The sequence below is a fragment of the Myripristis murdjan genome, chromosome 13 (assembly GCF_902150065.1).
Source record: "Myripristis murdjan chromosome 13, fMyrMur1.1, whole genome shotgun sequence".
Taxonomy (NCBI): domain Eukaryota; kingdom Metazoa; phylum Chordata; class Actinopteri; order Holocentriformes; family Holocentridae; genus Myripristis; species Myripristis murdjan.
The window spans coordinates 32,277,505-32,303,108 of NC_043992.1; the positions used below are offsets into that span (position 1 = coordinate 32,277,505).

At 38.3% G+C, this 25,604-nt stretch overlaps 1 protein-coding gene across 4 annotated transcripts in view; it reads left to right on the plus strand.

Moving 5' to 3' along the window:
* Positions 1-271: 271 nt before the first annotated feature.
* The window catches only part of ncam1b (neural cell adhesion molecule 1b), a 91,637-nt gene continuing 66,304 nt past the window's right edge, over positions 272-25,604 (plus strand). For all 4 annotated transcript variants that reach the window (XM_030067481.1, XM_030067478.1, XM_030067479.1 and 1 more), the window contains exon 1: positions 272-553. In XM_030067481.1, coding sequence (XP_029923341.1) covers positions 502-553 — 52 coding nt within the window. In that variant the 5' untranslated portion in view covers positions 272-501. The remainder of the gene's footprint in view (positions 554-25,604) is intronic.

The window sequence follows — 25,604 nt, forward strand, 5'->3', positions numbered from 1 at the left end:
GATGCGTAAACAAAGGCCTATCCTGAAGTATATATCTAAAGAACTGTATTTTTCCAGCATTAACAGTGATTCAGATATAAATGGTGATAATAATGATGACGCTAACCACGATAATATATTTTTTTTGTGTGTGAAGGTGTTGGGGTGAGGCGTTAGATACAGTTTAAAGGTTAACAGGGCTTTCCCATGACACTGGCTTCCTTGAGAGCAGCGCACTATTTAACAGGAGGTCTATTATTCCGCCTTCGCGGATTAATTCGCCAAAGCAGTGCTTGTCAGTCAGACTTTGAACAGTCCGCTGGCGCTCATCACTGGTCCTCCCCGGCTGCTGCTCGTCGGTAACGACGTCGGTACTGACACTTTCCACCGACTTGCTCCAAAATCACAGATGAAGATGAACAGTTCCTAAGAGGCAGGAAACCCGAGAGCCATATCACAGGGACAGACCAGAGATTAGACGTTAGCTACGTGGTCTAACGTTACCGTTATTCGGAAGTTGCAATGGTCCAGTCAAGGGATATCTTTTTAGCCTTGCTTCTTGTGAGCTCCACAGGTAAGGACATCTATTATTCGACTGCTTTATTACGCCTTCGCGCTTTGTAGCTCATGTTTTTATTCTTCTGTGTATTGCTATGCATAATGTATTTGTCGCTGTCCGTTAGTGGACAGACAGGACCGCAGGCAGTTATGCGCCCCCAGCTCTTCCCTCTCCCTCCGCCCGCACGCACTCGGTTAGCAGGCGCTAACGTTAACATTACTGCAATTGCACGTCGCTGCTAATTAGCTTACCGAAGAGCTGAGGTGCCTGTATGATGTGTTTGTTTAAAGTGAAGCAGCTTAACACTTTGCTGAACAACATAGGATGCCATTGTCCTGCTTCAGTGTGCACACATCAGCGTGCACCAACACATTCTGTTCCCTGCTCACTGACCTGACGCTACTGTAATCAGAAAGAAACATGACGTTCAAGCAGGGCAGCCTTTTCTAATTGTACCAGGAGAGATTTTGGCCCGTGTGTGTTTGGAGATAAATGAGAGATCCATTTATTTGCCGTGCATTTTTTTTTTTTAATTTCATTTTCATGTATTTTTTTTCCACCCCCATTCATAATTGAACTGATGATGGCCATTGGTCGCTTGCTCGGGTGGGACGTGTTTGTTGTTGAATCTAGAAGGATGCACTGCTGCCCATATTTGTAGACACACACACACACACACACACACATGCACGCACGCACGCACGCACGCACACGCACACAAGACACACAGTGCTCTGGCTTGAGTCACGATTTTCCAGTTAAAGGTATACTGTGCAAAATGAAATTGGTGCTCCTTCTAACCCTGTCTCTTGCAACCCCCTACCCTCTAATAGTTGAAACTGGTGTTTGCATTGCACCAAGGGTCTTTCCCATCACAGTGCTGATTTATTTGCTGTCATCTTCACAGCATGATGCGTATGTCACACAAGTTCTACTGTGTGAATCATCTGTGATGTAATCTCCTGGTGGGATGATATAGGGTTTGGTTTTGGATCTTATGCTGCCCCTATTTTTTTTTTCCTGTTAAACTGGATGAGTTAATATGTGAGGAACATATGGTTGGACCACAGGCACAGGGCTTCATGGGATATCTTATAATCCAGTATGGGCGAGAGGGTATTCCTCAGGGAGAGAGGGAAGAGCAAAGGGACTGGAAAACCTCGCAGCATCATGATGTCAGTGCAGTTTCTCTCATGCTTATCAGTGAAATTAAAGCATCACGTAGCAGAGGTGTAAATTTGCAAGGGTCTCATGATTTCATTCAGATTCAGACCTGGAGGCGTGATTTGATATGAAGACACTTTCATAGGTTGTGATTATCAGGTTTATTTGATAGTGCCTTTGTAAAATTATTTACATAAATTAGAACTCAATAGACTTGAGAATGTATAATATGGCTTAGAAAATTACTCTTGTGGACCTGAGAGTTTTTTTTTCCCATGAGATTTGCAAAAAGATGACTCTTACATAAAGGCTGATCAGAGAATAGCCTAAAAGGGGAAGCTATAACTTCTCAAATTTTGCTATGCTGTTTGAGAAAACATTGTTCTTCAAGGTGTTCTGAGATGGGCTGCATGATATATCGTTGCAGCATCGACATCATGATGTGCGTATGTGCAATAGCCACTCTGCAGGACGTGCAGTGTCAAGTAAGGCAAATCATCTGAAATGGGCAGAGGTGCTTTTAACTAGCACCTCGACCCGGTGCTGGTTAAAAGTTAAAAGTTGCTGTTACAGGCCTGGTGCTAATCCTAATGTAAGAAACGCTTAACAGACACAGCAAACTTGCAGTATCCAAATCTGTCTGTACTTACAGATAAATCTGTTTGTTGCTTGTATTTGAGAGACTTATCATCCTTAGTCATGCCGGGAGGCCTGTTTATCCTCCACCACACAGATTAAGCATACATTTGAACATCGTCAGAAATGGTAGATTACATGTAAATAACATAGCTGAGACACATAATTCCCATTCATTTTCTACAGCCTTTCCCTGATGTTAGCCATAACCAATTTATACCTAATCCTAACCTTAACCCTCGCCTTAACCAATAAGCCAAAGTGACCATCCAAAATGTAAAAAAAAAAAAAAAAAAATCTGTTGCTGTACTCGGAAATAGGGCTGCACAGTATGGAAAAATTTTCATACCTCGATGTTTATGTCAAATATTCCAGTTGCGGCATGATATACGATATGGTTATGGTTTCACATTTGTTTGAAATTTTAATTGCAGTGAAAGCATTCTTCAAAAAATGGCACAATAATACCAGCTGGTACCAACAATAAAACTGTTAGTTGTATATTTGTACATGAATAAACACTACATGTATCTGGTGAAAATCTCCTATATTTTTTTTATATTGGAATATTGTAGAAAAGAATGATACCACGATGTCCGTTTTTCCAATATCGTGCAATATCGTTCTTAGTCTGTCTCTTCTGCATGGTGATACAGTAACTATGTATTTTAAACAGCTGAAATAAATTAGAAAAACGTGAACAATGATGAGAAAAGTGTGTGCCATTGCTAGGGTTACACCCGAGTTTCTCCATGTGGAATATTTTATCGCTACATTTACAAACCAGTTTCAGTATATAATATGGAGGTTTGGTTTGCCCCTCAACTGAAAAGGACAGTCTGACAAATACTGCCTTAACAGTCTGGTCATGTTCTCACACACCTCAGGGACTATCACTCAAGCTGGAATTAGAATCTTATGCAATTTGTTTGTATTTATGTAATGTTGTGCTTGTTTTGGTCTGTAAGCCTATTCTTGATATGCTTTGCAAATGTGACAACAACTTTTTTTTTGAATGTCACTTTTAAGCCTTTTTAGCACAACCTCTCTATTAGCTTAGCAGAACTTCAGTCAGGAACAATATTTGTTGTGCATGGTTTCTTAAGTCATATGCAAGTTAAATGTGGATCAGAGAAAATCCTCATCTATTTATAAATGATACCATGGCATGGTTGCAATATTTATTGCTCAACCAACATTGGTGAGAGATTAACTGATCTTTCTATCTATTCCTGTTTCTTTGTCTTTTCTCTTTTTCCTATTTCTCCGTGCCGTGTCATCATTGGGCCTGTTATGTTGAGCCTTTTGATGTACCTATTGTACATGGTAATTGACTAACAATGAAATAGTTGCAAGATTGGTTTTCTCACAAATGAAATAATTATGGCCTCCAGCGGACAAAATGAGAAAAAAAGTGAAAAACAGGATTCAAAGTTGAGTGTGATTCAGAGTCATGTTGATAGAAGAAATGCCTTGCAAATGTGCATAATCATATGGCTCTGTTGAGCAGTATAATGTAGCTCTCTAGCTTACAGTAGGATTGTTTTGCTTAGCTCGAGTTACATCATCAGTTACATCATGCAGAATGTGTTGATGACATAGCCTAGCTCCATGCTGCTCCATTTACAAAGCAAAATGGAAGCAGAGCTGACTGAATGGCTGACTGCAGACTGACTTACACAGGCTCCAGAGTTCCTTGTCTTCGTCTTTTACTTAGCTTTGCAAAGGTCTGTCGAGCTGCTTCAACTTGATTAAGTGTTTACTTTTGATGAGATTTCAGAAAATGTCATCTCAGTGCACTGTAGGCTTCCAGTTTTTTCCTTATGCTTGAATGCGGTCTGTTCCCTGGTAGAATGAACAGCCTGGATACATAGACCAGTGAGAAATCCCATTATTCCTACTAAGGACTATTACTGTGAGCTTACACTATAAGATAAGTATGATTAAATATATTTCATATGTGCATATTTTTAAGATGTTAAAACTCATAAATTCCTAGAGGTGTTAGCCCTCACAAAACCAGAGCACAGTTTCATTTAATTTTCCACTTATTGTGGAAAACTGAAAATGAGAGCACTAAGGAAAATTCAGTAAGCAGTGATAATGTTTGGTAAGGGATTGATTCTTGGGTATGAGGCAAAGATTATTGATATTGATATTGATATTTATTGTTATTAGAACTTGAGCAGTATATTGAGGATATCGAACATTGGCTTATCACAGATGTACAGTATGGGGATCAATGTATACTGTATGTTGGCTCGTATGCAGAAACAGCTTTTTAAAAAAGCCCATACTGAGGTGAAAAGTACAATTTGAAAAAAGTGTTATCATGTCATCATTAATTACTTTATCTAGCAGACTCCATTGTTTACAATATGTTGTTAGCTTGTGAGTTTTGAGTTTGACAGCTGAACAGATGGTGGTGCAGATTGTGTTAAGAAGTTAAGAAGTTTATTGTTCAACTGTAAAATATCAAGCCTGCAGTATATCCTTATTACAACTATATGATTACCAAACTTGTAGAATTCTTGCCACAAATGTGCTGTGTAAGCCAGTATGTCCTTTTTCCCTCTCAAATATTGATATTGTATTTTGGTCTAATTTTTATGTAATCAGTACATTGTTTATGTTGAACTGGAATTTGAATCAACTAGAGATGCACCGGGTAAGGTTTTCTAGGGATTTTTTCCATCCTTTTGTCTGCCAATTCCATACTTTACTGCAAGGAAATACATCTTTAAATCTCCTGGGCAGTGGCCATGAAATTTGGAGAACACATTTATGCTCCCCAGAGGATGAACTTAGTCAGTTTTTCTGACCCTTTCCTGTAGAGGAATTACTTTCATGGTATGTTCAGATGATAATGTATAGCTGTAACCATGGACTTTGCCATATTTGCATTTGCTGCTGTATTTGTTCTCCTATGTAAGTTCAGTTAAATGTTTATAAATCCAATAAATAATTCTCCAGTCAGCTTGAAGAATAAATACATGTAGGCTGAGTCTAGACTGAGTCTAGAAGACACCATGTAAATGAAGAATGCTCTTTGCCTTGCACTTTTTTCTAATACCTATATTTGCCTCAAACCCAACCCAAAAATGTCACTCTTACATGGAAAATTGGACACTTGCTTTCTGTAGGGTGGCAAATGAACACCTGTCACTGCCAATTGCATGCGATTTTTAACGGTGGCCAGTGACTTTTTTGGTTCATGAGCTGTGGCAGATGAATAAAGTCTGACCAGACCCTTTAAGGTTAAATGACTGCTTTTAGTTTTCTAGTCTACTGACTACAGTGTGCAGTGGACCAGCCTGTTCATCAGAGTGGCTATAGGTTCAGTGTCTCGCTCAGTTTGACACTTCGACATGCTACTTGGAGGAGCTGGGGATCAAACCAGCAACTGTACAGTTACTAGACGACCACTCTACTGAACGATGCTGCCCTCACAAGTATTTATGAAGCTTACTTTCAAAGAGATGTTTATGCGCTGTTGCCTGTTTGTTTCTCTCCACACCACATGTTCATTAAATCTACTTTCTGTAATCACTCCATCTCAACTGCACAGTAATAAATGAGATTATTTTGAGTACTTCTCTAAGCTTAACCTCTTCATCTCATCAGTCAGTATTCATGATGTTATCCACAACTGTAAACAAATGACTTGTGGCATCTTTTATGGTAGATGTAGCCAGTACAATAATTAGGAGCTCTATGGGAACACAGGGTGAGGAGGAAAGCTCTGTGTATCACAGACCCTCACACCCCCTCTTTTCCAAGTTTGTGAAATTGAACTCAGGAAGACTGTATTGGATGCCTTGGGCAAAAAAGAATGTTTACAAAAGGTCATTTATTCCACATGCAATTAGACTACTCAGTGCCTAGATTTTTCTCTTGTTCTGACTCAGGTGCTCCTTTGATATGCTTCTATCTTCTGCAGAGAGCATGGTGTCGAGCTGCTCCTCTGTTGATGATGCGAGATCTTGTGATGCTGTGATGTCGTGATTTCTGTGATGTGTATTGATGCCTTATGTTTCATACCTAGGAGGTGCCTTATGTTTTATAGCCGTTAACTGATATTTTGGATGCATGAACTGATATTTTGGATGTTTTGATGTTGAATTTTTTAAACTAACTGCCAGATGAGCCGAAGATAATTTTCCAATTTGGTGGTCAGTGAAGTTGTCAGATCTAATCTAAACCCTTGAAGTACCAATAGATGGTGTTGCTCTATGTCTGTATCAGAGCCAGACCCTTTGCCTTTAAGTGATCTTAAACTGACTTTAGTCTTGTGTGATATTAATGCAACATGTAGTAGTGGTATGACCTACATGTCACTAAGCAGAACACACCAGCCAACTGCAAGGTTTTTCCATCAAGGCAGGGAAAGTTCTAGGTTCAGGTACTCAGAACAATATTACATTAGTGAAAGCATCAGTGATGCTGTTTCATACTGCATTGTTTCTAGATTTTGCCAAACTGGCCTTCAACCAAATCTACCTGTGTAATTTAAAATTCAGACATACTGGAAATGCACTTTCAGAAAGCCAGCCACAGAATGCAAATGGTGCAGCTCACATCTTTTCACTTCAATTTTCTGTGATTTTTTTTCACAATCTTATCGAATAACTGAACTTGTCAGCAATGTGATATGTAGTGACATGCTGCCACTAAGCTTTAGGGGATATTTACAGAGCTGTAGTTTCTTTCAGGTGATGATGAGAAAAAAAAAACAACAGCTATATTGGTCAGTGAGAAATGTGTGAGAAACAGCTGTCGGCCATGCATGCTTCAGTTTGATTATTTATTTTTTGTCTATTTATTTTTTATTTAGAGTAGTCATCTAGACAGATTTGTATGTGTCATTTTACCTGTCAGTGAAATCCCCAACCCTCATAAAAATGATGGGGAATCTCTCAGACTTATCATTTAACACTGATGCTTTGAGTTTTAATTTAGTATTAGGAAGGAGAAGCAATGGAGGCAGTGTTTTTGTTCTAGCCAGGACTGCCTGACTCTTTTGTGATGGAGAGTGGATTAGACAGATCCAGGCCTGAGAGAGATGAGAGGAGATGCGTCGCCTTTGGGAGCTAAAACATGCCATTACACATGCACGTGACCCTGTTAAGCACTGTCGGGGACATACACAATTCCTTTCCTAAGGGTTTGCTCAGAGAAGACTCGCTGACTGTGGACTTTGTTGTTGATTATACAGTAATGAGCCGCTGTGGTGGTTGCATTATTTAATTCCAATGAGCCAAGTTTGAGCTGTCATGGTAGGAATTGTAATCAGGTATTTGTTTAAAAATATACAAATCAGGTTCTATGTTCCCCATGTCCACTGAACACCTTTGTTTTAGCAAGCAACACCCAACAGTCTTGGTAGAAGAGCTGATCATGTCTGTTTTTTCTCTAAGGCTAGTGAAAAGCTGTTTCAAGCACTTGGCTTTTTTTTTTTTTGCTGAAAGTTAAAATGTTTGGAACTTTAAGTAGGCATGCTGCTCTGAGTATTTAAACAAGTGAAGACAGCGCTATTGGGAATGTAGAACAGCGTGTCCCTTCCATTCAAAATAATGAATAAAAGAGGCCAGCACTGTGAACAGAGGTCTCCTGTGGACATGTAATGTTAGATTGGCATACTTGTAGGTGTTGTATGGCTTCCCTCCACTTTGTAGCATTTGCTCTTCAGGTCTGGGACAAAGGGAATCCAGTGATGGGGATTTGCTGACTTTGTCAATGTTTTGTTAAGAAAGCAGTGCTCTGCTGGAAATAGGCCAGTCTATTTGAGACACAGCTTATGTTTCTGATCTGGGGAGCACCCAGGATAACATTTTAGACATTTTAACAAATGTTGTGAGGACCTGTTTTTGAGCAGTTGAGTTTACCTGTAATTAACAAGAAATTTGACCCATGTTCAAGCTATCAATTAACCTTAACAATAGCCTGGTACTGCCAGCTGGTCTTGTGAGACCAAATTAGTTTGACTCGCAAAACCATTCTGGCACTTTCCAACTGACCATTTGGTCAGACAAATCAGCACCCTTTGAGGGACTAGAGGCATAGTTTAGGTGTTGAAGGCACAAGGAACTACAGTGCGCTAAACTGAAAACATAAGAACGACCAACATGATATGCTTACCATTATGCTTGGTCACTTTCACCATTAACAGTTGTAAACTGTTAATGGTGTTGTGATATATGATGTTTGATTGGACAGTTAATAATTGCCAGATGGTTGATCCAGTCACCTGCTGTGTAGTTTTGTAAACGCCTATTGTTGCCACCCCTTTTCTAAACTGTTATCCGATAGTGTTCAGACTGCCAGGCTACCTTAACAATAGTGAAAGCAACTTCAAGCCATTTCAGCACGGCCAGTTCATTTTCCTTTTTTGTTTCTGGTTTTCTTTAAGGTTTGACCTTTTTCCTTTGTCTGTATAAATTCCAGTTACACTATTTCTTGTCTGGAATAAAAAAAAAAAAAAAAGGAAAAAAAAAAACGACTTTCCCCTTTGCTAAGGCTTTTATAAGCTGAGAACATCTTCTGGCCGTCTGTGAGCATTCCCAGGTCTTAATTGGGGATGAGAGAGGCATGGACAAGAAGGCAGTCCTGTGACCCAGACAAGCTCATCACAACCTTCCTTCCTGTGGCCCAGGCAGCCACTGCAGGAGGAGAAGAGCTCACGATGATGGCGATATCCATGCTTGAGGGCCCTTGTACCAAGTAACAAGAGATACAGGGGAAGTCTCTTCAACTCACACTCTCAAAACAGTCCTTAGAGTATTGCATGCCTCATCTTGCTGCCATAAACCAATAGGCTGTTTGCTAGTCTGATGAGCTCTGTACATCTTTTATGTGGTATAAAGAAGCAGAGTTTCTTTCTTTCATGCTTCCATGCACAGTATGGTACATTCATTATTGAAACACTATAGGATGCATCACTTTGCATAGAGAAGGGAGAATCAGCATCGCTGTGCCTGAGGCTTTCTTTTTATGTGGTCACCATGGTATGTGTCCCTTTCTAACGTTATAGACCACTGCTTTACAGACTTAGTCACTGCCTGTGATCTAGGAGACCCTTCTACCTCATGCAGAGTCATGATATGCATCATTATTTTTATTACAAAAATAAAGCACTTCCAACAACCATGGACTGACGCCATGGTCTCATTAAGTGAAAAAGCACCGTCTCTTTGTTAGCCCTAATTAGAGTAGCTAAGGTCCATGCCACAATTACAGGTGATAAGGTACCATCTCCAGAGGAGCTATACTATGTATTGCACATTAAGCATTAACACTGAATTAAACATTAAATCTTCAAGTGTTAAGCCTAACAAAGGGATGCATTCAGCCCAATTTTTATAAAAGGTATTGAAACAGACAGAAAATGCCTGCCCCTGCCTTCTGCCTAGTTGTGGCTGATGATAGGATGGTGTGTATATCTGTTAACAGCTGAAAAAATGAAAAAAGAAAAAAAGTGTGAGGGTTTTGTACCCTTTTAATAGAGTGACAAAGCAGCTTCATGTGAGTATAGTTTGGCTTGAAGGCAACAGACTCAGCTGTTTGCTTGTGAAGTTTATGATTTCACATTAGTATCAGTATCACATAATTATTAAGAAGAAGGAGGATTTCCAGAATACTGGAAGGAAAAGAAAAATTAGTTAGTGATATTACCAGGGACTGGAATTAACCTCATTTCACTGCAGATTAATTTAAAATTATGTAACTGACTACTCTGAAAATAGATGCGTAAAGCTGACACATAATTGACAGTTCTTTCTTGTACAAATCAAGAGATGGATCATGACTTAATTGTTTCTGCAGATAGTTCAATTTATGTGAAATATTTGAATTTCAATTTTTGCATTATTATTGATAAGTCGTGAAAATACTAGCTTGCTTTGTTGTGGTAACGCTTCATGTTATGCTTGTTTATGCCACTGGAAAGCCCTTCTTGCAGATCCTATTATCATTTTTAGAGTCAAAGTGCATTTTCACAGCACCATATAGTTCCCCAAATGGAGCTCCGTACTGAAAGCTGTTTTTGAAGGTTTTGAAGATGTCAGCAAGCATATCTTTGATTTCCAATCACCGGGCTTCAAAGGGTGGCTATTTTGGATGTCCATGCTTTCTAAGTTTCCAGTTGCATTACAAGGGAAACAACTGCTACCTAAACTCAGCATTATATCCTCTAGCAGCTGTGTCTGCATCCTGTCAGTGCTTTTACTTCCCTAAATATGCAGATAAAACTATCTTGAAACAGTTCCACTTTTTCTGAGGTATATTAAAAAGTCTGGACTCAGGAATCATTTTTCCCCCCAGTAGCTGTTTTCAGAGTAATTTCCTTTGCCATTAGCTTCGTCATACGTTTGGGGTTTGGATTTTACCATTGAAATGCTGATGCCCTGTAATTTAATGCTGCAGTGGTGCTTGGGGTAATTTCAGTTTTGGCTCCAATTTCATTCTAGCGCAATTGGCAGTAGAAGCAGCAATGTTTTCTTTAAATGTTTATCAAAATGTAAACATCACTTATAAATGTTTTTGCTCTGCCTCAGTGTTTTAGAGGGAAATTTGGCTTAATTGTGCATTGTTACTATTTTCTCTAGCAGTGGTAGCAGGGATGTGGCTGTTTGACTAAGTAGGGCATGCAGAGTCTAAAAGCTGGTGACTGTCAGTTTAGATAGCTGACTATGCAAGCTATCATGGCAGGAAAAGTGGCAGCCATGACAGTTGTGTTCCTTTTAGGTGGGAAATACATCATGTCATTCTCTCAAGGTTTCTTGAAGATAAGCTTGAGTTGTCACGAGGTTAAAAAAAATGTAGTAAAGTTTACTGTAGATTGTAGCCTTAAACTGTATCTATTAAAAACAGTTGATCTGCAGCGGTCATGGCTTTGCTGAAACATGAGATATTTTTGATATTTATTAATGGAAAAAAAGGAATGGAAGATTTGCTGAGGAAGGAGTGTAACCTGTTGGTGTCCGAGTTGTGTTTCTCTTTATTGGCCTCACTGGCTTAACTTGTGCTGGAAGTGTCCAACAATCACGTTGTATGACACATTGTGAAAACACAATACATTTGTGTTTAGGGTGTAGTTTGCCTGGCTAGTGTCCACGAATAATTCTCACCTCCCAAATCATTTTTTTTTTTTGTAGTCTCAGGGACATCAGGATGGCATTAGTTGTGAGCTCTGCATTAATGTAGGCAGCTGACTCTTATTGGAAAAGTGTGAATGAATGTTGTATTTTGTACTCTCTCCGTTTTGCACTTATAATTCATGTCCTTACTTTTTTATATTGGGTGCACCAGCGCTACCAAGTGAAGCAATAATTAAGAGCCCCAATTGATATTAATTGATAGTCAGGTTGGGTTCCTGGCCAAAGTGCAAGAAGATATGCTGTTTTAAATTAAAAGAGGTAAAGTAGCCTTTCTCAAAATTGAATTTCCAAATCATGGTACTTTAAAGCTGGTCACATCTTCATATTTCTGCTCCATATACACTAACTTCCATGTGTCTTGTGTGGTGCATGAACCTCATGAATTATGAAGTATTGCCTGGTGCCCTTGGTTTCTATACAGAAAAAAAATAAATAAATAAAAATGAAGGTCTTACTTTCCCAGAGGTGGAATGCTGTATGGAATATTATATGCTAGCTAGTTTACCGTGTGAACAGCAGATGAGACAACCCATTTAACAGTCTCAAAGCCATTTTGTCACATTTTCTTTGCTGTTTTCTTGCTGCATTGTCATTGTCCAAGTTATTGTTCATTTTATCATCTTGTAGACTATTGCATGATCAGCCTTCCTGTTGGGGTAGCCCTTTTTGACTTGGTTGGCCTGACATATTTTCATTTTTTGTCATAATATGTTTTTCTTGTGCTGAGGGTCTACAGTTACGGAGGGCTGTTACTGCTTTACACAATGCTTTGTTTCTTTGTTTTTTTTCTGTTGTATATTGTCTTGCATCACATGATTGATTGGTGATTAGTTTAGATCTAGGGATGCACATTCCTATCTTTGAGACATTGCTTGTGATGTAGGGCTGTATGCTGTAAATGAATGTAACAAATGAATTACTATCTCTATTATCTCATTATTATGAGAATAATTTCATGTTGATTCTCTGAAATGTTTTGTACATTTCTGTGGTCTTGTTATTTGAGCATAGGTTTAAAGCTGTATTATTTATCCTGATTGACCATTCTTGAAACATGTGGCACTCACATATGAGTAAGTGCTGATATAACTGTTGTGAAAATCACTGAGAAATGATAATATTTGTGACACATGGCAAGTTGTTTTTGCTGTTTTGATGATCACACGCTTAAAGTCATGGCTGGAACTAGGGCTGCTAGATCATGGCAAAAATCCTAATCACGATTATTTTGGCCAATATTTAGATCATGAATATTTAACACAATTTAACTCATTGACTTTGGAAACATCATGCATTTCTTGAACCTCATTTTTTATGGTCTTTTTAACAGTGGATTTCTTGAACTTTAAATATAAACATGCCAAAGCCTGAGTATGTGGTGCACTAGATTTATAACACAAGACAAACCAAGAGGATCATTGTGAAAAAGAATATGGCACAATAATTGTTTTATCTCAGTGATCTTGTTTTCATAAATGTAGGAAGCCAAAATCATAATTGAAAATAAAATTTGATTATTTGCCCATCACTAGCTGGAACTGAACTGTGATCACTTCTTTGAGTCATGCGGAAGCACAAAAATTCTACCTCATCATCATATTCATTCTTCAATGTTAAGTTAGGTTTAGCTCACTATTCACATTGTATTTTATAATGTTTAATAGGGCTGCATAGTTGTGGCAAAAATAATTAGCCTATTTTGTTAAATAATGACAAAAATCATGACTTGAGTGAATTTTAGGCATATGTGGTGACAACTGGAAAACTGCTTTTGCAGACTGAGGAAAAAACATAACTGTGTTGGTCCATAGAGCATGTGGCAATAAATTGATTTTTTTTTTTTTTTTTTTTTTCAGGGTTGAAATATGTCTGTGCAAATTCTCATTTGTCCAGGTCATAGGCATCTCATGGAAATTGAATCAGGTCAACTGGAATAGTTTTATGTCTAGAAGACGTTTCGCCTCTTATCCAAGTGGCCTCATCAGCTCATGCTGTTCATTAGACTAGACTGGTAGTCTAACTAATGAAATAATCTTAGAATATCTTTAAAAATGTTATCACCTTAACTTTGAGGACTCAAAATGTCTTGAATATTGTCACTTACAGCTCTTGAGTTTGAAATTCAGTTTTTGTGGTCTTTAAAATGTTGTGGATTCTTGTGCTGTAGCTCTTGTGAGCAATCAGACCTGTCATACGGACATTTAATTTTCACACTCATTTCAGTGACACAGTTCTTGTATTTCATTTACCTATCATGTGGTGTATTTTGGGCATCTCCATCTTGGTTGAGATTCCCATTGGTCCACCCCATCCTGGGTTGTACTACATAAAATATTTTCTTAATGTAGCTCTTTTGAAGCCCGAGGAAGGTCATTGTACTGAAACACACCATAAATAAAATAAATGTTGTAGTGCAGATGGTGTGTGGGAGTTGAATCTTTACTTGATAGCCATCAAAAACATCTTAAATCTTAGATGTGATGTAACTTTCAGACACCCTTAAATTGGTATTTCGCAGTCATCTGGTCATCACAACAAGGGGCAATACCAAAGAAACATTTTAAGCCTTGAAAAACAGTTTGTTTAAAGTTGAATCCACATAGTATTGCTAGGTGACAAAACAATATCAACCAATTTCCTCAATTTTGAAATAAAAGCGGCAGCTGTATAAATCAAATCATTTTTGCCATCTTGAATTTTATCATTTCACTGTATAGCTTGATGAGGCTTCTGGAGAGTTTATTCTGGCAAAAGAAATGCAGACACTTATGAAGAGGTCTTTAATATGAAAGGCGTCTGCTTCCACTCTTCATCTTTTATTTAGGAGCAAAATTAACCCTTAAAATGGGACAAAGAATGATTTACACAATGCGGTAATATTTGGTATGAAAATTTTAATCCAAGCATTTTCTGCCATATTACCCAGCACTAGCATGTAGCTCTGCAAGTATGGGTATACCTAGAACGTGTTTTAACCAAAGAAAAAAGAAATTCCACCATTCAAATCGAGGCATCTGTTTTACAAAGACCTCTTGTAACTACTGAATGCTCATTCAAATTTTTGAGTGCTATTAGTGTTGCACTGGGCAAAGAGAGCAGCGGGGGCTTGCACCACACATACTGCTTTCTTTAGATCGATTACACTTAGTATTAAGTTATGATAATAGGCTCTACTTCGTGCATAAATGAACTTTTTTTTGTTCCTAATCACGTCCCCGAAAACAGTTGTGGGTCTTTCTGCACTGACTTTATGCACATATTAGACAGTCTGCAATGGAGAGTGAGGGGTGTGAGGGGAAGAATAGGGAAAGAAAATAAGTCAGACTTAAACACATCGTGTTTCATGTACATGGTATAAATCAAGTGGGCCATCCCAAGATACTACCTCATTTGATAATATTGTGTTAAAGGGACCAGAAAGTAAAACTGATTTATCCAAACAAAGAACAAACAAACAAACAAAACTAAAACAAAACAAAATCATTCTGTGCTTTTGGAATCATTACTTTTCTGTGTACACTGTATGTCTGGCATCCTCTTTTTCTTGGTCTTTTTGCCATGTCTCTCACCCTCCTCCCTGAAGGGTCTCTACTGAGTATGACTCATTGACTTCCACTGCCTGAAAGCCCTCTTGCTCTCTTGGCCAACTGAAGCCGGATGTGTCATGAACCCCATCGTGCATCCTTTCCATGGATGCCACCAAATGCAAAGGCTGATGACAGGCCATCTGAAGCAAATCAAACTAAGCCTCAACAGTCAACGTGACCAGGCCAGTGGGGAGACTGGGAGTCCATGGGTCCGTAAAAAGTTTGAGAAAGATAATACAAGCTACACTGGTAAAACATATTGTATTTATTGCCATTGATATATAAAGATAATTACAGGTAACTTCCTAGTAACCACATAAATATATTACACTATCATTACCAAGCTGCAATATGAAGTGGTACAAACCTAGTGTAAAATTTGCCACACCAAGCAAAGGTTTTGGTGGGGTTTAGGTTTTTTGGCAATATTTCTTGTGATATTTTCAAACAGAAGAAAATCTGGGGCATAGGAAGGTTGTATGAAAAACATAGTACATTATTTGCATCTCTTAGTAATGGAGGCTATGTTTTATTTTGATTTGAAGAATTATAATAAGTGAATTGCCTATATGTTGTCAGCAAACATTAATGGTCTGCCTTGCTTTTAATGCCGTGCTGGTGGCTTGTCTATCTACTGCCACAGGAGATTCCTTCACAACAAACTCCATGAGTAGGGACTTGCAACAAGGAATGTGCCCGTAAAGAGCTGTTTCTACAGCCCTTTCTAAGACAGCACATTGCTGCTTCTTCTGCCTCAGTGGCCACAGTAATGCATAGTTAAAACACATAGTGACTGAACAGGGTCAGCTTGCTGTTTCACTAGTAGACGTGATCTGATGTAGGCCAAGGCAAAGCATGAAAGATATTTGACATCTACTGTAGTGGCATTTATATCATTCCAGCTGTCTGTGCTACCGTATCATATTTGAAAATGTCAAATATATATTTATTTTGTGTTTGCAAAAGTCATGGACAAACATAAACACATCTCAGTCCACAGATAAACAACAAATGCTCAGCCATACCTTTTCATGGGAGTTTTGAGGCTTTTTTCCCCAAACCTTTCCACTAGAAATGATTACGAAGCATTAGTTACAGTAAGCTGGAAGGAGAAATCTTTTAATTATTTATGATACCAAACTATGGTTGCCTTATGTGCAAAAAAATCTGTATTTATTTATTTATTTTTTAAGATTATTGTTTCTGGCATTTCTGCTTTATTTAATAGTGACAGTGGATAGAGACAGAAAAGATGGGAGAGAGAGAGAGAGTGACATGCAGCAAAGGGCCCGGTCTGGAATCCCCACTATGTGAAACATTTAAGGGGGAAATCCACCCCCCATTTTTAAAAATTTATTTCAGGCCCTGGAGAGACTAGCAAGAACACAGAAACTATTCTCTCTGCTACAATGCATAGACAGTACACTGTTGGCTTTTGGATTTTTTGTTCTTATCTCTGCTCCATCTCTCCATTTAATGTTTTAGTATTAGCCTACTAACTTTTATATTGAAACAATTTGTCCTTTTCTTGAATCCCTCCTTTGCTTGCTTTTGTCATACAGTTACAGTTTGTGGGTATTACAACAACAGTGAATGAATGAAAGCAGTTTTCCATATGGTTCAGTCAGGCAGGCAATCACTCAATCCAACTTTATTTTTATAGCCAGTTTTGAGAAGTTGATTTGATCTCTTATATTTGGGTGAAGTCAAAACTTTGAATGTTTTCTTTGATTAAGAATGAACATTGCACTGAGAAATATGTGTTGTACAATTGAGAAAACAAGGCCACTAAGTGCACAAATTTGATTTGGAATATTGCCTCTACAGATTGGAAATGGATGTTTTGATGGGAAGGATGTAGAAGTAAGTCATGATCAGTTACAGAGAGATGTACTTTGTAAGATTAATCCTATTGTGGTCATTATGGAAATAGCTGAGTCAGATTGTTAAATGGCTCTTTGAAAGGGAAATATTCCCTTACGGAAACTTGGAGACAGCCTTGATCTTAGAAAAAGACTATTGTAGGGCAGCAGTGTTGGCATAATGAGTTATGTTTATTCGGTAAAACAAATAAATTAATTATAGAGCTGTTTAACGCATTTCTGCACCTTTTTGTGGGGGGTGTGGCTGTGGGCCCCACGCGATGGGAGAAAAGACAATAAAAAAGAAGTCAAGGAACATGTACTTGCAAGAGTAATTGTATTTCCATGTAGCAAGCTTGTGTCCAGCACTCTAGATTGCCCTTGTTACAGCCTTTGACACCAGGATTACAAAGAACCAGTGCAGCAGCCAGAGAGTAAGCTATCCCACCACCTTCCTTTAAGTACAGCCGAATGATAGAAATTGTTGTGTTGTACCTACTTTCACCTACAATTATAAAAGCCTATGAATGTATTTAAGTACACATAAAATAGTAATGTGGACTAAAATCCAAAAACAAGACTCAAAGATACATATTAAAACTGCAGCATCTTCCCAAATCATTACATTATGATGTGTTGTTGACATTTTTCTCTCTCCATGCCATGTTAATTTTCTCATAAATGTAGTATACTGTAATTAATTTGCATCTTGAAACAAGGTGATTGGCAATGTGGGGCTCCTGTGCTAAAGCCTGGATATTTGTTCAATAATTGAGTGATATGTTTCCCACACTGCTTTCAAGCTGTGTGGGAAATCTTGTGCAAAAGAGCCAGAGAATAGCTATCATAATCAAGTTGCAAGTGCACATAGATGAAACACTGGCTATACGTTTGCATGCATGGAATCACCCGACTATTGGCCATACTGCAGTTAAGGTCTTATTCAGAGTTAAGCTGATTACATGCACCTTTGAGTCGTTGTTTCCATGACTAAACCAATTAAAATAATATTCTGGTTTGTCCCACCCACCGCTAGAGTGGTCGGCCAGCAAAAATATATGAAAGGTATAGCCGCTAGCTTCCACCTCCTCTTTTGACTGAGTAATAGCAGGTTACTTGTGATACATGGGAAAGAACTGCTGATCCCAACAGTAATAAGTACTCCCCCCTCACAGTGCTTTATTCTTGACATCAGAATGTATCCAGTGCCTCATTATCTTTTAGGGTAGAGTTACACAGAGGGTTTGGAATCAGTGAGATCATATTAATATTGATTCTTCAATAATTTCCTCCTAAGAGTCAGATTCCTGAATGATTCCTTTATCGGCCCATTTCTTCCAGTATATATACTGTGTTTATAGATACTAGAATGCAATTCAGAAACACTAATTCTGTAACTGTTTTTTGTTTAATCTGCTACAGTATCAAATCAGAATAAATAAAACTGCTCCAAACATACTGTTTATTACTATGTTGCTCAAAATAACTGTGACTTAAAGACTGGACACCCATCACACAACTGTACAGTGTGAGCAGGAGCGATTGCAAGGTTGTGTCGTGATTTAGTGAGGCTTGGAAGGGAGCAGAGTGTTATCTTCAGTTCTGCACAGATTGGAAGCAGTTACCTTTTAGCCTGTAGCAGCTCAGTGACACGACTGGAAGACAAACTAGACTTTATGGAAAGGCAGCCCTGCTGTCAGTCTCTTCTTTCTTTGTTTGCCTTACCTGATATGGTGCTATAGCCTTTAGCTGCATGGAAGGTGCTCCATTGTCATGTACAACCACACACACTCTACTTCCTCGCTCACACAAACAGCAAACAAGGGAAGAATTTAGAGTGAAACACTTCGGTAGTGAGTTAAAATTTGTACAGCTCAGGTAACAATTATTTGCAGTATCGATTAATCTGTAGATTATTTTCTCAATTCATCAATCAGTTGTTTGGTCCATAAAATGTCAGAAATCGGTGAAAAATGCTGATGACAATTTCCTATAGCCCAAGGTGACGTCCTCAAATGACTTGTTTTGTCCAAGCCAACTGTCCACAACCCAAATATATTTAGTTTACTGTCATAGCAGACTAATTCACATTTGAGAAGCTGGATTAAGAGAATTTTGAAATTTCCTTCTTAAAAATTAATCATAGTGATTAATCGATTATCATAACAGTTGATGATTAATTTAATAATTGCCAACTAATCAATTATTCAGCTAATCATTGCAGCTCTAGAAATTTACTCATTTTGTTCAGCGGAAAAAAAGAAAATGATCAATAATGGAATCTAGAAATGGAAATCCATGGCATAAATGTGCTTTAGTCTAGCTGATTGTGGAAACACTGGAACTGGTGACCAACCCAGCTTGAAACATGATGCTTTAGTTGTTTGCATTGTAGTAATTGAACTTATCAAATAAAAAGGTAGCCATGTGCAGATGAACTACACTAACAAGTGAGTATTAACAGTGATGATGATTATCAGCATTATTACGCGGCTGTGTTGAATGTCTGATTGTGATACATCAACTAAGGCATTTTGCAGTTGATTGTTACTTAATAGAGGACCATTGTCAAGACTGTTGCCAAGCCACGGCCTCCTCACCAGACTTGTTCTATTCCAGGCTGATGTGCTTCATGAAGCCTTGCTCTGCTTTGTAAGGTAATGTTAGCAAGCTGCATAAAGGAGTTCTGTCAGTATAGCTGACTTGTGATGCATAATATGAACATTCAATTCTGGAACTGTAAATCCACATGTAAAGTCAACATACATCTTTTCTAAGGTATAGCTGTATAATAATAATCCACTCTGAGCTGGTCTTAAATAATGACCTTTATGGAGAGGAAGAAGACCACTTTACTGTGGATTATCTCTTACTTATTTGACATTAATAAAATTTGCTTGTTTTCATTTGTATCAGTTAATTGCGAGTTGATGCTAATGTCACTCAGAAATGAACTGAAATAATTTCTATAGCTAGTTTAGGTGACAAACACTAGTTTCAGCAGAGGCCTTGTCAACATGAATCCAAAGAAATGTAACTTAAGCTTTTTAATTGGATAATTGTTTATAACTCCTCATTGTTTTATCACGCTGTGTTCTGCACTGTATCCTCAAATGATTTGATGAGCCTTTATTCATTTGTTATCATTTAGATTTTCTTTTTGAACTCCTTTCTCTGCTCTTGTGCTCAGGAGGCATGTGTAAATGAGAGCTTGCCCCAAGTGGCTTCCCAATGAATTGAATTAGATCTCTCTCAGCCTCATGGCAATCAGTATTTGGAGGAAAAATTGGCGCTCCAGTTTTAGGTGCCTTGCAATGTAGGCACAAGACACAAATCCTCATAAAGATTACCACAATGGTATAAGAAACACTGGAATTAATATGATAAAAAAAAGTTGAATGGTCCACTGCTAATATTTAGTTTTTTCCAGGGCAGCATGCATACATTGTAACAGAAAAGTATAGAAATTGTGAATCAAATTGCTGTGTGTAGTGTCTTGGCTTTATCTAAGAGTAATTTTAGTTAATCATGATTAAAAGTCTTTAATTATCAACTGGCTAGAACCTAACTGGTTGTCATTATCAAACATCAGCTACATATCTTGCAAGTCATGCCAAATGGAAAGAATTTCAAAAAGTGCAAACCCTGTTGTATGTATAATGGGCAAGCACTCAGAAAGGGTGAGACACAGAAAGCGAAAGAGAGCCAGAAAGATGTATTGGACAAGTCCAATGCATCAGAGCCCAAAGCATCCGACTGACTTGTTTTGTAAGTGCTGTGATTAGATAGTCTTTCTTCTGTGTGGAGGTGTCTCCGGAGATTCTAGCCCAGCGGAATAGAGTATTCAACTCTCTGGAGGCCAGCCCCATCCCAACGTCTATTTTTATTGTACAGCGTCTGATTGGTCAGTAAGGTGTGTGTGGGGGAGCTTGTGTTGTGTCATAAGGTGCCTCTGGGCCATCTGTCGCCCTCAGTGGAGCCATTGTGAAGACAAACCACGCCTAGTCAGTCTGTCTCAGAGAATGTAAAGCACAACTTTGGGCTTTTCTTGCCTTTTGCATCTGACAAGTACATCAAGATTATGGAAAAAGACAGTGTGATTCAGCCCCTTAGGTAGTGCTTTTCATGAGAGCAAAATACTAATTTTCTTTTGATGAATGCATGACAGTCTGCTTTTGCATAGGCCTACTTATTTCAAGTGAGTCACTGTTGATGTGCCATGATTAAGTGCACTGAAGCTGCAATACAATTTAAACATATAGATCTACATATTTATTCTGCTCACCTCCTCTTTTACATTGTTGGATTTTCAGAAAAATATCAACACCTACATTGCCCTCAAACAGTAGGCTAAATTGTTTTGCCTAGCACATTTAGCAGCAGATTCTAAAAGAGTTGAGTCATTTGTCTGGTAATATTATAAATTTTGTAGAATCACCAAAAGTGCTTTATTATCATACTTGAGCTCTTCTATTGATATCAGATGGTTTATATTTAGATAGGTTGTAGCTTAATGCAGGTGCATGGGGCACAGCTTTTTCTATTTTTACTAACTGGTGGGATGTGGAGCTTAAGTCTGCTTTGTGGATAGGCACCAAATTTATAGCAGAATTACAAAGCTTGCAGCAGACTTAGGTGACTGGACTATTACATAAAATACTTACCTTTGTTGATTTGTTTGTTCTGAACAAATGTATTAGCAGGACTGCAGTAGACATTGGAGGTGGGAAGATAACCCTTACCTCCCTGCCCTGCTACCCAAACCTCCCCCTCCTTAGCATCCCAGCATCACCCCAATGCCACAGCATATAATGGCTGTTTAAAACATTTCAGTAAAAGACAAAGGTGAAATACTAAGATCTATTCATTTAAAAAAAAACAAAAAAATACATGTTCTACCTGAAGGCTGTTAGATGTAGATTATTGCCTTGTATTCCTACAATATAGCTTTTCCGTGCTTCTTTTGCGCAGTACACTTTATACAGCCTGATGAAATGTCACTGTTTTGTATTCAAGGAGGTTCCTGGTTGTATATTTTCTACATCATTTCAGGAAAAGCTGGTTGTTGACATATTAGATGATGACACACACACACACACACACACACACTCTATCTATCTATCTATTTATCTGTTTGTCTATGATATAATGACATTTTTTAATTAAAAGGGTGTCCTTGATAATATCACATGCCCAGATATTCATATAATTATACTTGGGTTACCTGTTAGCTGTCAGTTTTTCAGGATATTTCAAACTTTGCTGCCTTTTATTTATTATTCTTTCCAATTTGTTACTCTTTATTACACATTATTACTATTTCTTACTACCATTATTGTTATGTTTATTATTATTATTATTATTATTATTATTGTTGTTGTTATTGTTAATAGTAGTAATAGTTGTAACAGAAGTAGTAATAGTTGTAATAATGTTAGTTTTTATAATAGTCGTTATTGCTATTTGAGCATCTATTTATGCATGCAAGCAGTATTTTTTCTGTCCTAACTTTCTTTCTCCTAACTTTCTTTTGAAAAGCATTGACACTGTAAACAAGGTGGAGGTATGCCATCTGTTGTTTCTGCTGACCTGAGTTGTTTCATGATTCTGCTGTTTTATATGAAAATAAAGTGGTGAGATCAGAACATTCACTGTCAGTTTCAACAGCATACAGTACACATATGGCTTACTCTTTTCCAACTAATCTGATCCTCGCCAATGTATTCCCCAAGTGTCGCTGGTAACACGGCAACATTTAGTGTTGCAGTGCTCCACAGGGCATGACTGAGCCAGTGCAGCTTTGTCTGAAAGGCTTGGTGCCATCCAGCTTCATCAAGGCCAGCACCACTTCTAATTAGTCAGGACCTGGAAATATTTTGCAACAGCATGCCTCTGTTGCTTAAGAATGCAAGTGGTCTGCAGTTATGGTTAAGCACAATTAGATGTGGCATGGATTAATGAGGGATATTAGGGATGGCCTTGAATAACACAGCTGCCTATAACATGCTACCAAGGTATCAAGTATGACATTGTCAATAGGCCAGAACAGCTTTTCCTTACCATGACGGAATTCTTTTTTGAAAGCTTTAGCATTAGTCTGATATGCCATTTGAGATCAGAATTGAGTGAGAGCATGGCCCCGAGCACAAATATTAAAAGCGCACTGCTGCTAAAGTGGTATATTTAGTGCTACTAATCATAGATTTTTCTTTAAACATCTGCGGAAATCGTTCAGATCAAAAAGCTATCAGTCTTATTCGCAGCTGCTTATTTTAAGTGTTGCCTTTTTGTTAACAGTGTCATTTTAAATGGAATAAAAGAAATGAACTGCTTTTCCTCAGGACTGAAGATGAGTCCTGTGCCATGATCAAAGGGGTTCACTCTAGTGTAGTCAGTCAGAAGCAGATTTTACAGCTTGTAGATGCACACATCAGAGAAATGAAATCAAGCTGTCAAGGTGGCACTTGTCTGCGTGGATAGCTAGAGATTCTTTGCCTAAGGTCAGTTTTGCCAGTACTCGCAACACCGTGTCCTCGTCACCTGCAAGGCGGAAACATTGTAAGAGGGCAGCACACTGCTTGTTCTCTGGTATCACATTTGAGGTCTATATTGAGCTATCCATTTCTTGTAGGGGGGTGGCTTCTCATACACGTAACACTATGTTATTGTTTTGGTGTTCTTGTTTTGGTATTACAATTGATTATTTAATACTCAGGGTCAATACACGGGTAGGGCTCTTTTGTGTTTTACTAAATAGCCTTTTCGTAAAGAAGCACTGAAAATTGATAAGTACTGCATGTATAAAATGGATCTCATTGAGAAGCACAATTCCAGAATTGATTTTTCTCTTTGAATTTTGTGTCTGCAAAACAAAGCCCTTTCTAAAGTGAGACACAGCCTTTTGAACAATGCCGTTGGATAGAGCAAGAGATTGAATTTCAATGTCTTTTATGTTTAGGCTACGTAACCAAACTGTCATGAATACTACTGAGCATCAAAGATGTTTCAGTGTTCAGTGCCACCATTATGTGCTTAAATCAGAGGAGAAAATCCCAAGCTGAAATGGAAATATCAAACCTACATAGGTGTGATCAGTTGTACTGATCTTGCAATTTACTCTGCACTCTCTACTTTTCAGAGTGCAGGCAACCATATCACTATGCTCCTGTCCGATGGCCAATCTGAAGTGACTCCACAGTGATAGCATCAGCAGTGTTGCACTGGAAGGCAGGGCATTTGTATGTAGTGCCTGCAGTTTACTCTTTGGCTTACCTGCTAGAGGCTAGTAAGCAAAATAAATTAACTTGCCAAGAATCATTTTTACTGGACAGATATGTGTAATTATTATTTTATTTTGCCTTAATTAGGTAGAAATATCAAAGTTGACAAAGACAAGGAAAATTTGGAGAGAGGGGGATGACATGCAGCAAAGGTCCCGGGTTGGATTTAATCACAAGATGTTGTGTTTACATGACAGGCACCTTAGACCACTGAGCAACCAGGGTGCCCCATGAATGTACATTTTTAATAGAAACATGTCACTCCACTCATTCTGAATGCTTTTCAGATTCAGGTAACTGCGTGAAACATTCAGTCAAGAGACATGTAGAGATTCAGCTGTTGGCATAAATGTTGCTCACTCACTTCTACAGTGGGTCTTGTTTTTTTGGTGTTGATATTTTCTTTCTGGTGGCCTCACACTTGCTGTGTGTCACTGGTACAACATTAATTTCCAAGTAACATCAGGCTAGGTGAGCATTCATGCTATAGAACAACAAAAGTGTAGTTGATTTGTGTCAAGCCAGCGTGACATACAACCAGACGAGAGCTGGTTTGATACACAGCCAATGTTTTGCTTTGATTTGATTGGCTTACAGCGTATGGTGTGGAGTGTACGGTGGTCAACATGTGAGAAAAGCAAAGACCAGAGACTACAGGTGATAGGTGAGCGTCATTATTTGGACTGCGCAATAGATCCTTTCAACATCAACATCATCATCTGTGCATGTGCAATACTCACTCTGCAGGGCGCACAGTGTCAAGTAAGAGAAATTAATTCAAACACGTCATGCCACAAAAAGGAAAACACACAAGGTTCTCAATTTTCCATGACTAATCTATAAGACAAGTCCTTCTGATATAACATAAGTATGTCTGATTTAAGGGTTCTTGCATACACAGTGTTCGTTGCTAGTGACAAGCAATCTCTGCATGCACAGCAATCAGTTCGCTTTGTGCTCTGGTGAAGGGGTGCATTTGATCAGTTTATCAAACAAACAGCAGATCCCACTAGTCACTGACCATGACCTGAAAATGAACACTCCCTGATTTGGATGTTTGATAAACTGATCCTTTGCACCCATTCACTACAGCACACAGCAAACTGATGGCTGTGCATGCAGAGCCTCCATATCACCAGCCAGTAAACATGCATGAGATGTGGCTACTGTCACAGTTAACATGGCCTGGATGCTAGAGGATGCTAGAGGCAGGTGTTCAGTTACACTCTGTCACACTGTAAATATTTGACAAATACATTTTTGTTGTCAATATGGGTTATTATTTTTGTTTCGTATGTGAAATATGAGTCATTGTACTTTTTTACAGATCTTTACATCTGGCTTGTTTTTGTCTATTGTGTTAATGAGTCAGTGTGATTTTA